The 14,163-nt window shown below is 34.3% G+C and overlaps 1 protein-coding gene across 4 annotated transcripts in view; it reads right to left on the bottom strand.

The window, feature by feature from the left end:
* Positions 1 to 14,163, bottom strand: part of BRWD3 (bromodomain and WD repeat domain containing 3) — a 226,521-nt gene that overhangs the window by 153,703 nt on the left and 58,655 nt on the right. For all 4 annotated transcript variants that reach the window (XM_040467901.1, XM_040467903.1, XM_040467902.1 and 1 more), the window contains exons 7-8: positions 4,475 to 4,635; positions 2,404 to 2,625 (exon numbers count right to left, since the gene is read on the bottom strand). In XM_040467901.1, coding sequence (XP_040323835.1) covers positions 2,404 to 2,625; positions 4,475 to 4,635 — 383 coding nt within the window. The remainder of the gene's footprint in view (positions 1 to 2,403; positions 2,626 to 4,474; positions 4,636 to 14,163) is intronic.

Raw genomic sequence — 14,163 nt, 5'->3', positions numbered from 1 at the left:
CACCTGGGTGGCTCAGTCGGTTAAGCGTCTGACTTCAGCTCAGGTCATGATCGCACAGTCTGAGTTTGAGCCCCGCACTGGGCTCTGTGCTGACAGCTTAGAGCCTGGAGCCTGCTTCGGATTCTGAGTCTCCCTTTCTCTGCCCCTCCCCCTGCTTGCATTCTGTCTGTCTTTCAAAATAAAATAAAGACATAAATTTTTTAAAAATAATTCCACCACCCAGAGGCAACCTCTATTAATATCATATCATTTTATATCTGTTTTGTTTTAAAAAAATCTGAAAGGAAAATACACCATGATGTTAATGGAGACAGTCAATTAGCAAAGAGTAAGTATAGTATATAGAATTCACACTAAATGGTACTGATTACTATGGAAAAAAATAAAATTAAAGGGAGATAAAGAGTGCTGGTTCAGGGAACAATTTACAATTTTAGAGTGGTAAAGTGGTTAGAGAAAGTCCCTGAGAAAGAGAAATTTACACACAAAGTGCGAAGAAAGTGAAGGAATAAGCCATGTGACTATCTAAGGAAGAGCATTCTGTTCCAGAGACATGAAACAGAGCAAAGACAGAATTGGAGGCAGAGTGGTCTAACAAAGCAGAGTGCATAGCAGCAGCTAAAGCAGAATGAGAACAGAAAACTAGTAGAAGATGAGGTCAAAGAGACCAAGGGGCTGAGAATGTAGGCCTTATAATGTGGGTAAATTGTAAAGACTTCAACTTTAACACTGAGTTTGGAACTACTGAGGGTTCTGAGTACCAGTGACGTGATTTAACTTCCATTTTAAAATCACACAGCCTGCTATGGCAGAGGTTAGACTGGGGCAAGAAAGAGGGAAGGGAAGAAGCAGGAAGATCAGTTGGAAATGTGCTTCAATAATCTGGGTCATAGATGATAACTATTTGAAACGTAATAGAAATGATAAAGATCATGATAATTTGTCAGATTCTGGATTTATTCTGAGGGTAGAGCCAAAATTATATGCTAACAAGTTAGATATGAGATATAAAAGAGACAAAAAAAAAAGTCAGGGATGACTACTCTGAGCAATTGGAAGGATAAAATAGCCATTTGTTTACTTGAAAAAAGTTTTAGGAAAAGCAGATTTAAGAAAGGAAAATAGAAGTTCAATTTTGAGTATGCTGAGTTTGAGATTCATGAAATTCATGTGATGATACAAAATGGATAGCTGAATATACAAGTATGGAACTAAGAAAAGGTCCCAAGATGAAAATATAAGTTTGAAAATCATCAGCCTACAGATGAAATCCAAAACTACGAGACTTAATGAGATCACTAAAGGAAAGAATGTGATAGAGATCCATCAATCTTTAGGGAGCTCCTACATGTAAACAAAGTAAGATAGAAATTAGAAAATCAACCTATGAGGAAGCCAAGGAGTATCATAAACATTTTTCAATATCAGTGGCCATTTTTTTTAGTTATATGAGAGTATTTCTGAATTCCAGAAATAATCTGGCAGATACGATGGTAGGAACACAAGTAACTAATAAACTCCTAAAACAGAAGACATAAAATAATTTCAACTGATTAAAAGTTTGATATACAATTCTTAAAATCCAATATACATTAAACCTAATTCTTGCTAGCTCCTCATAAACAGTTGATATTTTATTTAAATAACACACAAAAATTGACTGACATACTTTTTAGTGACTCAAGAACAAGGAAAAGTAAATGGGAGTAATTATCTCATCCACAAAATGGTCTCCTTGACCAAAGTGTAAAACACAGTTTCAGAGGGATTCCTCTATTTTGCTTTCAACACAAAGAAGAGGACAAATTCAGCTTAGTTTTCTTAAATAAAAGTCTTTTGGGGGCTATCCAGGACTTTCACTACCAACATTTAGTAAAAACGCTCTATGAATAAGAATTTAAAAGAAGTCAATGTATTTTATGTCAAATATCAAGTTGAAATAAGAAATCACTGTAACTAAGAATAAAATTTCTTTAACATCAAACCACACACACACACAAACACACACACACAATCCGACTGACAAACATCTTGCATTAAATATTAACACAAAGTATGCCAATATTCAAGTTAGAACCTGTTTATAACCTAACAGGTATTAGTGTTGCTTCCTTATGGCATTTATAAGTCTTCTCCCTTCTTCACAAATACTAGTAAGATAAATAAGATGTTTTACACTGCATTTGAAAAATCTTTTCAATGAGGTTTTAATTATCTCTGAAGGGAATAAATTTATATAAAACAGGAACTTTAAAAAAATACCACAGCAGAGTAGGGACAAAGCTCTTAGAGATCAATATTTTTCTGTTGCCATTCTTTATAAATATCCACACAATATAACAAAAACTGAGAGAATTCCCACCCTCATTATATATGCTAGAGATATTTTTTCATTTTTCTTACCTGTATGGAAGTAATAGAAGCTGAATGTCCCTGAAGGACTGCAACTGGTGCACAAGTTCGAAGACACCACACCCTTACAACCTTATCACAGCTGCCTGCAGCAATAAGAGTGTTTTCATAGTTAACAGCCATGTCAGAAATTTCAGCAGAGTGCCCTCGAAGTGTAGCAAGGAGACGTCCATCATCTGTTGCCCAAATTTTCACCAAACAGTCATCTGAACCCTATAGTAATACAAAAGGACAGAAGATTTACAATGTAGCGAAAACTTGCAATCCCCCACCCCAGAAAAAAAAGCCAAATGACAAAGGCAGGATTTTTATTAAATTACTTCTGAGCCTTCACTTTCTAATCTCTTTGTCCATATAATATGGATCCAGTAAGAAATAGAACTGATGTCCAAATGATGGCAATGAGAAAGCACTGTCCAAACGGACAATGGCATTTGTGAAGAACTCCTCAAAACTACCAATCTTAACAACTCAAAATATTTTTAACTCACTTTTAAGGGATTTGGCATTAAATGTATCTGCATTATTTCTTTCCTTACACCTGATGGCCTTTTATCATAATTGAATATTTTTTCTATAGATACTTAAAAATTTAAGTCTACATGCATTTTTTTTTTTTTAATTTATTTATTTTTGAGACAGAGAGAGACAAAGCATGAACGGGGGAGGGGCAGAGAGAGAGGGAGACACAGAATCTGAAGCAGGCTCCAGGCTCTGAGCCATCAGCCCGATGCGGGGCTCAAACTCACAAACCGCGAGATCGTGACCTGAGTCAAAGTCGGACGCTTAACCGACTGAGCCACCCAGGCGCCCCAGTCTACATGCATTTCTTAGTAAATATGAGTCTTTGTTAACAATCTCTGCTGAAAATATTATGTTGCACTTCCTATTGAGAATTTCAAAAGAGCTTTAAAAATACTAAAATCAATTCTAATCTAATGTGGTAAATAAGCTATTTAGTAATTATGTTTATAAAAAGATGGCAATTGTCATTCTCATCATGATCATCAACATCCAAATACTTAAACGATGCATTTGGAGTTATGAAATGTCAATGGAAGAGTCTTTAATGAACTCCAAGGAGTCATAATTTCTCAAATGCAAACTACTTCATTTACTGTATCATAGAAATTTAAAAAGAAAATTATGCCACTAACTATACTTCTATGTTAACTTAATACTAAAGCAATGACACTAAACCCTTTCTTAGAAATATTAGCATGCTACAATTTTGTACTCAAAAACACACAATATGATCTGGTTAATAAAATGCTAAGTGATAGAAGTCAGAGAAAGACAAATACCATATGATTTCACTCATACGTGGAATTTAAGAAACAGAACAAATGAGCAAAGGGTAAAAAAGAGAGAGGGAGGCAAAACAGGAAAAAGACTCAACTATGGAGAACAAACTTATGATTAATAGAGGGAAGGCCAGTTGGGGGAATAGGTAAAATAGGTAATGGGAATTAAGGAGAACACTTGTGGTGATGAATGCCATGTATTATATGGAAGTGTCGAACCCAAAACTAGTATTACACTGTATGTTAACTAACTGAAATTTAAATAAAAGCTTAAAAAAACAATTTAAAAAATAATTAGTACTAAAACAAAAGAAAGATATACACAATAACTAATCTTGGCTACTAACTGTGTAGTACAATTATTCAACTATATGAATGATGTAATCATTTTAATTAAGCAGAATGGACACCAACTACACTAAGTGACAAATGGAAAATGCATTTTAATAAATGTTTGCTAAAATGAAAGGAAATGAAACTGAGTAGATAAAATTGTTTCACATAAATTAACCATCTCTATGTATATAAGGCCTTAAGATTTCATTGTTTTTAATTACATTTCCCAAAACATAGAGGACATTATAGTTTACTCATTATTTAAATAGAATGAGAAAAGACTTTCAATTTCTATTCATCTTTTCCTGCATTCATGTGTCTAAGAAGGATGAATTGCTTACAAGTATATTCAGTGCCATGAAGCCTACCTTTAATTGTTGTAAATCTCTATTATGCTTTAGTATCATAAATTTTAAACTCACTGTAAAAATTCTTCTCCCACTTCGGTCAAATGCTACACAGTAGACAGATGACAAGTGCCCCAGAATTCTCTTATGCATCTTAATGTGCTGGTAAGCAGATGAAGGGAAAATATGGCTGAAGCGACTGCATCCAGTTAATTGCCTGGCAGAGGTGATATTCACTGAAAAACATAAAATAGGAGACTCCTTCTTAAAATCTAAAAGCGAAACCTACATCATGAAGTCAAATCATAAAAATTAAGATGAGGTAAAACAGGGTATATACACCACAGCCATTTTACCCTGTGAGAAGTCTAAATTCCATTACACATTTCATGATTTTATGAACTCAAGTTTACTAACACAAAGCACTAAGAATACTCTTCTTTTAAATCCCACAAGTCTGATTTTCTGTTTGCCGTACTCTCATTTCCCAAGTACATTCTTGTTTTGCCTTTCTTGGTAAACTACAGTCAAAGACACTGTCACTCTAAGTATATGGGTAAATCTTACTATAACATGAAGGAATTTTATAGTAAAGACTATATTTGGTTAAGTAAAATACACCTTAAAAATTACATAGGGAGGGGCGCCTGGGTGGCTCAGTCGGTTAAGCATCTGATTTCAGCTCAGGTCATGATCTCACAGTCCATGAGTTCGAGCCCCGCATCAGGCTCTGTGCTGACAGCTCAGAGCCTGGAGCCTGCTTCTGATTCTGTGTCTCCCTCTGTCTCTGCCTTTCCCCTGCTCATGTTCTGTCTCTCTCTGTCTCAAAAATAAATAAAAACATTAATTTCTTTTTTTAAATAACATAGAGAATTTTATGAACTCCTGTCCTACCTCCTCAAATCCATTCACTCCATATGAAGCTGTCTCTAATATTTCAAGAGTAATAGATTTATACAGTGAAAAAAGAAAGGAAGCTATGATAACACCTTAAGTTTTCAGTAACAAACAATCTTTCCTAGGTTTCTCTATAGGTTCTCCACTTTTAGGCTCTCCCACTAGTTACCAATGAATTTTTGAAACTGCATCTCCTATAAGGTCAACTTACACCTGGCTTTTTGTTTGCCTTATTATTTATTTTCTTAAAAAACAGACAGAATAAAGCATAAATCTGTCCAATTCTCCTCCAATGCCACCTAGATTCTTCTCACTTACCTAAAATGGAGATCTTAACCTCCATGTAAGGATTTACAAGCACGCACTTGCTCTGTGAAATTCCTCCAGTATTCCCTTATACACTGAAAATATTTAACATCCCATACATTATATTTTAATCAAATCATAAGATCTTCATAAGTGGAAAGCCACATTGAGGCAAGGTGACATTTCACCCTAGTGCATAAATAATATAGTACAAATGATAATAGCTTAATTTTGAAGCCAAGGCAAAATTAAGGCAAGAATGGATTTGTAGCTAGATTAATACAGTTAGAACCATGCCACCCCCCCCACACACACACACACAAAATGAAACCTTTCCATATCCCAGTTTTAAAGAGCAATGGAGTCTTAGGCAAAGGTAGATCTGCTGGCCATTTTAAACTGACAAAATGACAAAAAAATGAATGATGAATAGCAAAACCAATGAAACTTTGAATGTAAACCATAAGAACACAATAAAGATCTGAGTATTTATATAACACTGTGAGATGTTAAGTAAATAATGGTAGAAAACTTGTAAGCAACATTACCAGCTAAGAGGATTTCTTTTTGGCAGCTGCTCCCCATCCCAACCTCTAGAAATTTTCACAACTCTAAGGTGGAAAGAGAAGACACCATAACTTTGGGACTTAGTAATCTTCCTTCTCCAATCAAACATTTCTTACTGCTCTTAGTTCCCTGAAACAATCAATCATCACTTCTGCTTTGCTTTTTTCTATCCATGCTTTGCAAGTAGATAGAAGAAAAGTTGTGTTACTTAAGGCAGGGTTTCTCAGCCTTAGAAATAATGGCACTTTGGGCCTGATAACTCTTCAGTGTACGGGGCTGTTTATTAAAGAGTATTTAGCAGCATCCCTGGACTCTACCCATTAGATGTTCATAAAAACCACCATGAAGCTGTGACAAGGAAAAATATCTCCAGACATTGCCAAATGTCTCCTGGTGGTAATAAACAAAAACAAAACTAAAAAAAAAAACAAAAAAAAAAACAAAACAAAAAAAAAAAACCTGCTTAAAGGATAAAAACAAAAAACAACATCAATAGGAAGAAAAATAATCAGAAGAGCAACTCTGAGAAGAAAAGCAGAGACATAAAGAAAACAAATAATCAACAACAGAGAGAGGTAATAGCTACCAGAAATCCAGTCATTCATCTAACAAATATCTGACTTTTTCGAAGGCCAAAGGAACACAACTAAGCATATAAACAAAATATTTTTTTAAATATTTATTTATTTTTTGGGAGAGCACAAGTGAGGAAGGGGCAGAGAGAGGGGGACAGAGGATGGGAAGCAAACTCTGTGTTGATAGCAGGGAGCCCGATTTGGGACTCAAAACTCAGGAGATCATGACCTGAGCCAAAGTCAGAAGCTCAACCAACTCAGTCACCCAGGTGCCCAATATTCTTCACCCCAAAGAGACCCCATTAATATTCTCAGGCCAAAACTGTTAAATCAGGAACAATGACTAAAAACTTCATGCATTTTTATAGTGTATACAAATTAGCTTTTACTTTTTAAGACTCCTTTAGAAAAAAAACTAATTCATTAAAAAGAAAAATGGAAAATATTTGCAACATATATGACATAATCTTAATATTTTAAAACACATATTAATCTAACCATCTATAAGAACACCACTAAGATCTAATAGATTAGTGGATAAAGAAAATTAACAGATAAGTCGCAATATAGGAAATACAAATAAAGGAAGTCACAAAAACATTTAACTATTTTGCCAACTATCAAAAGAAATTTAAATGAGAATGATGAAATACAATACTATACCTAATAAATTAGCATTTTAAAAATTCTAACTTAATGCCAGCAATTACTACCTGAAACTGGTGTACACCTACATTTCTAGATGCACCATAAAGTGACATGATCCATTTGGAAAATAATTTTGGCAATATACTTCAAGAGGCATGAGAATATACACACCCACTGCTCAACCCCTGAGAATCTATTCTAGTGACATAACTGTTTAGCAAAAATGGGTTACATGTACAAAATGCTTTCATAATACCAAAGAATGATAAATAACCTAAATCCAACAACAGGGGAATGGTAAATTAAGTTACAGAATATGTGATGGACTATTCTATAGGAATTAATTAAAATACAAATATTATAGCACTGTGGAAAAACTTAGTAACTACAAAGCAAAAAACATAAAATACAACCTTGCAAGTATACTATGATTTAAATTATGGAAAAAATGCATACATATATAATAAAGACTAAGAAGAAACAAGAGAAATGGAACCAACTGCTTTGTGATCAAAGTATAGGCAATTTTTTTTTAAAGTTCACTTAACAATACATTTTTATCTTAAATACAATTTTTCTATTAGGTTCTTCTCAGTTATCACTAATAGCTATTCAAAAAAATTCTAATATAAGGTACGTTGAATATCTGACAGAAGCAGCATCAAATATTCCTTCTTTCCGATCTCAGGGATTTTTTGTTTTTTCACCTAGTACCTGAAATGGTAACATTCATACCTTTTTTTCAGTCATTTGATATCAACAGGCCTTAGGCTCTATACATTAAGGAGTCCTGTCAACACTCTTTTGCATGCATTGTCCATTTAGCCACTATTTTTCAGTATTACTGCTTTTTGCTTTTCTTATCTATTTACAGAGTACTTTATCAGGAACATTTTTGTCAATTGTTAATAGCTGATACCTGGCTATAAAGATACAATTGAGTTCACTTTTGACCAACCCTTGAGTATTCTACCAGGAAGAAGTAGATCTCACTCTTCTAGCATGAATGTTACACAGCTCTTTTAAGGGAGGGAAATACTCAAAGTCATTATTCTTTTTCTCAAAAGTGACAATAAAATAGACACACATACACAAACACAATTATCACTGTGATGTATCTGAATGTCTCTATCAAATGTACTACTTGAGTGAATTATTTTTCTATTTTAAGTATAATGCAAGTTGGAAGATGAACAATTTAAATTTCTTTCACCTTAAAGTAAAATGAGGTATTCATGAGAAACCTACAAATAAATAAAAAATTCCCACAATCCTATGCCAAAATATCCACTATAATGCCATTATTGCATTGTCACTATTAAGCCTTCTAAAATCTATAGTACTTCAAAGGCATGTAAATAAGTTTTAGTATCTACAACTAATTACCTTGATTAATTACTTAAGTTTTCAAAAACACTATAAAGGTTAAGTTATGTTATTTCAGCCTCTATTTACTAAGGAATTTAGCTCCATATAGTCACAAAAGTGAAATGGCAAAAACAATAGTTGAAACTGGGCGAGCAATCAACATAATTTTAGTCAGAACAAAATTCCTGCTTTTCCATCAACAGTTGTTAAGGATTTGGCAACTTTAGAGAAATAATACCCTATGCTATAGTTGTGACTCCTTTCTATCTAGGGACCTGGCGTAATTATGGTCAGGTCCAAACAATCAACTATAGAGCATTTTCTCTTCAGCAGTGATGTGAACATGCCAACTTTGTCTTGAAATATTTTAAGAACCATCCTTTTCAGACAAAAATCCTTGATGCCACATTTCTTTGTATTGACAAACTCAACTAGTAGATAAATTACTCAAATGTGTATATGTATAAAATGTATTTAAATATAAAATAATCTATTCAGAATCCATCATGTTTGTTTTTTTCTTTAAAATTTTGTAAGATAGACATCTAAATGTTCTCTACCAAGAGATAAGATATATGAACTAACTCAGTGACAGAGCAAAATGCTCTTGAAGATTCAAGTAAAAACAGGATAAAACTGTATTTTATAAATTTATTAAGTCATAGAGATCAGTGAACAGCTATTAATGGAATAATTGTTTTTTCATTAAAACCTATGTTTGTTGACCACCTACTATGAACTAAGCACTATGACAGACACTGGAAATACACCTTATAAACAAATCAAACAAGATCCTCATCCTCATGGAATTTACATTCCACTGAACAAAGCTTTCATTATTCATTTGCCCAATTTCATGAGTGAATAAGATACTTTAATGAGGAAAATTATCTAAATTATTAAATTTATAAGGTATAATATATATTATATAACATATAATATATATTAAAAATATATACAGCTTTAGAAATGTATTTTTCTAATAAGCTCTACAAGTGATGCTGATACTATGTCAAGTTTGGGAACTACTAATTCTAGTGCAATCTCCCTCCTCCCAAAATTATCTTTTCTATTAACATTATCTGGCAGATGGCCATTTAGTCTCTGCCTAAACACTTCTGGTAAAGAGAAGATTATTATTTCTTAATATAATGGCCAAGTCATATGGTAAGCTACTCTAATTTTGGGGAGACTCTACCTTTAATTGAACTCAATCTCTTTCCCTGTAACTTCTACAATCATACAGCCTCTGCCCTTGGGAGCTACACTGGGGAAAAAAAAAAAGAAACAGTCAAATCCCTTTGTCACATGGTAACCCATGAAATATTTTTAAATAGCTGTTACCTGGGGTGCCTGGGTGGCTCAGTCAGTTAAGCATTTGATTCTTGGTTTCAGCTCAGGTCATGATTTCATGGTTCGTGGGTTTGAGCCCCACATCAGGCTCTGCACTGACAGTGTGCAGCCTGTTTGGGATTCTCTCTCTCTCTCTCTCTCTCTCTCTCTCTCTCTCTCTCTCTCCCCCCCATCCCTTGCTCATGCTGTCTCTCTCAAAATAAATAAAATTAAAAAAAAAAACTTAAAAAAAAAGAAAGTAGCTATCACTTGTGCCTTAAATCTTCTCTCAATATATGAGGTTCCTTCTACATTACTCACAGCCATAGTTTACAAAGACCTGTCTTTCCTATCATCCCCTATAGAAAAACACTCTTTCACCCTAAACACTACTGTGGTTGCTTTTTTCTATGATGTCTCTAGTTCATCAATGTCTCAGCCTCTTAAAATAACAAGAATTCTGCAGAATATTCCAGTGGTTTAATCAGCACAGAGTGGATTACTTCCAACCACATTTCTATGAATGCAATTTAGGATTGCAAAGACTACCTCAGTTTTCTAAAACAGCTGCTTGGGGCGCCTGGGTGGCGCAGTTGGTTAAGCATCCGACTTCAGCCAGGTCGCGATCTCGCGGTCCGTGAGTTCGAGCCCCGCGTCGGGCTCTGGGCTGATGGCTCAGAGCCTGGAGCCTGTTTCCGATTCTGTGTCTCCCTCTCTCTCTGCCCCTCCCCCGTTCATGCTCTGTCTCTCTCTGTCCCAAAAATAAATAAACGTTGAAAAAAAAATTTAAAAAAAATAAAATAAAATTTTGCCTAGGGTTAAATTCACCAATCTATAATTCCTAGAATGTATCATTTTTTCCCCTTTGATATATCTGTCCATTGTGTCATTTCCATTTCTCCTGTCCACTCTGATTTCAAGCAAATACCTGCCAGGGAAAATTATTTCAGTATACCAGGATTTAATTCATTTAGGCTTCTTAAAGCAGATAGGTACTCATATATCTTGGGTTTTCTTTTCTTTAACCATGCTTGATCTACCCTTTTTTACAGTTTAGAGATCACTCTCTTTGATAATGGAAAATATGGTTATCCCCAGCTCTTACATTTTACCTATCAATGCATACCATCTATTCCCTTTTGATAAATTTATAGATTATTTCTCTAAATGCTAATTGGGACTTTAAAGGTGTTTTGGAGTAATCCTATATAGGTTGAACTGAAAGAAATTGTTGATAATTGACTATTTTCTATATAAAAAATAGTGATTTTAAATTTAGGCTCAATATAATAGCTATAATGGAAGTGGTGGGATTGGCAGACATCAAGGATTAGTCTGATCTAGGTATCCTGCTTCTTTACTTCTCCAGTAGGAAAGCATCATCAATATTGTCAGGTCTATAGTATAATCCCTTATCCATTTATCACTACTTTTATCTGTACTCATTGTTTCTCACAGTATAGCCACATTTATACCATTTCAAGTTTGTATCTCTTGACGTAAAAGTTTCTAGTTCATTTTGTTGCATTGTAAGTAATATTTATAAATATTCTACCCAACCTAATGTTTTTTCTTGTGAATTACTGGTCACTTCGTCCTTTGTGGATCTTTTCCCTATGTTATAGCCACTGTATTTCATCATATATTTTTTTAAAAACTGGGTATTTTTATGAGTGTCCCTAACAAAAATAAAAATTAACTTAATTCAGTTTAATTTCATTTACTTCCTCAACATCAATTAGAAGTGCCAGTGAACAGTAAAAGGGAGAGAATATGAGGTCACAGTCATCACATAAGCCTCAAATTTTATCAAGAACATATTAAAGAATTAATTAAAACCAAATAAAATTCATATAAAGGTTCTCCTGAAATTGGTCATTTTTTCTACTAATATTTTAAATGCTGTCTCTGTCTTTCTCAAAGCAAATAAAATTTTAAAAAGACTTTAAAAAATAAGAAAATAAAACTAAAATATAAAATGTAAATAAAAAATAAAATAGCTATCACTTGTGCCTTAAATCTTGTGCCTTTAGGGGGGCGCCTGGGTGGCTCAGTCGGTTAAGCATCTGACTTCAGCTCAGGTCATGATCTCGCAGTTCGTGAGTTCGAGCCCTGTGTCAGGCTCTGTGCTGACAGCTCAGAGCCTGGAGCCTGCTTCGGATTCTGTGTCTCCCTCTCCTTCTGCCCCTCCCCTGTTCATGCTCTGTCTCCCTCTGTCTCTCAATAATAAATAAACATTAAAAAAAATTAAATCCTGTGCCTTTAGAAATTAAGAATACTGAATGTTCTTTGAAAAAAGTACAGTAAAATGTCAAAATTTGAAGTATATGATATTCTAGTATATATTGGATATTAAAACATCATTTCACATATTCAAATTCTATTTCTTTCACAATTATAATATGGAATACTATAACCCAAATTAATAAAGTTTGAACCAGAATGACTTTTTTCATGTATTCCTCAGTAACAGCTTTGCCATCCTAATTCTGTGGCATCCTGAATTAATTATAAGGACATGCTTCTTATGTTAATCAATACTTCATTGTTCTCCACATTCGACATCCATCCTTTAATTTTATAGGAAAAAAAAAAACTGCCAAAAACTTGTTAAAATCCTGAGTGTGTCCATTTTAGAACATTTGTTGCATGTGGCACAAAATATACTATTTATATTATCTTGACTTAAAAGCTTTGTACTAGAATCTCACATATTAAATGGTAATGAAAAACCCTAAAAAGCAATACAGGACACAATAACAAGAACATTTAATAACAATAAATGAAAATCAAGGATTTATTACAGGGTTGTTATACTAAGAAAACTTTGTGAGTACATGGGCTTTTTCCTACAATGGTCAAGAACACAAGATAACAAGAGAAAAGAGTCTCTTATCCTAAATTCAGTCAATCATATCAAAACACCTAGGTCAGTAAGCAAGAAGAAATAGAAGGATCACTGCAAATGCATACATACCTTCAGTGAAAAACACCTCAAACCACATTCTCTTCTATCAACTCCATATATGAAAAACAGAACATTAGACCAAAAAAGATCAGGAAGCCTATGCTGAAACATACTGAAAGAATTATATAACAAGTAGGACAAATTGTAAAGTAATAAATAATTTAAAATCTGAGAAAGTGGAAAAGTAGTAATAAAGTATAAAATATTTATTTTACACTAAATTTAAGGTTTTATATTTTATATACTTCATAAAGGAAATTTTACTTAGATTTCTAAATTATTTCAAACGATCTATTTTATCACATAATCTATTCAAAAATGATTCCATTTTAGAAATAAAATGAGTGTTTCTTATAGAATCTCATTTTACACGTGCTTTATTGCTAGGACACAACTATCAATAGCAAAATCCAAATTTAAAATGCATTAAGGGAGTGAGAGGAATTAAGATGGAAGAGAAGTCGGAGGACCCTGGGCTTTCCTCGTCCCTCAAACATACTGAGGTCAGATCACTTGGAACACCCAGGAAATAGATCTGCAGTGTGGCAGAAGGATCTCCACAATTGGAGGGAGACAGCTTGGCAGGTGCAATGTGCATGGGAGTGAATTGGGGGAGATAGACAGTGTGGCAGAGGGGAGACAACTCTTTCCGTGGAAAGACAGAAAGAAAGAGGGGTTGAGAAAGTTCAGCACTGAGTTAGCACAAGATGAAAGCCTCTCTAGACCATGGACTGGAGAGCAAGAATTACTGAGTGTCCCAGTTTTTTTTTTTCTTCCAAACAGCATTTGGAGCTCAAACTCTGAGGTTGTAGAAGTGCATGACAATCTCCAGAGTGGAGCTGTGGCATGTGCTTCTGGGGAGGAGGGAGCTGACCACAGAGTGCACAGGGTGGTGTAGAGGTCTCCAAGACACATTGGGAGAGAACATTCACTTCCTGGAGATTGTTTGGAAGAGGGTTTACTGCCTCCCCAAGGAAAAAGGACCCTGAAGGTGCCACCCAAAGGCCTTTCATCAGCAGGGTGGAGAGGCTCTATTCCAGAGGACAAGACCAATCTGAATGGTGCCAGGTCCTTTAAGAATCCCAGCCAAGCGCCAAAGAAAA

The sequence above is a fragment of the Herpailurus yagouaroundi genome, unplaced genomic scaffold (assembly GCF_014898765.1).
Source record: "Herpailurus yagouaroundi ecotype Mexico unplaced genomic scaffold, PumYag 67623, whole genome shotgun sequence".
Taxonomy (NCBI): Eukaryota; Metazoa; Chordata; class Mammalia; order Carnivora; family Felidae; genus Herpailurus; species Herpailurus yagouaroundi.
Note: the sequence above shows the minus strand (reverse complement) of the source record. Positions and strands in the feature narration are given on the sequence as shown.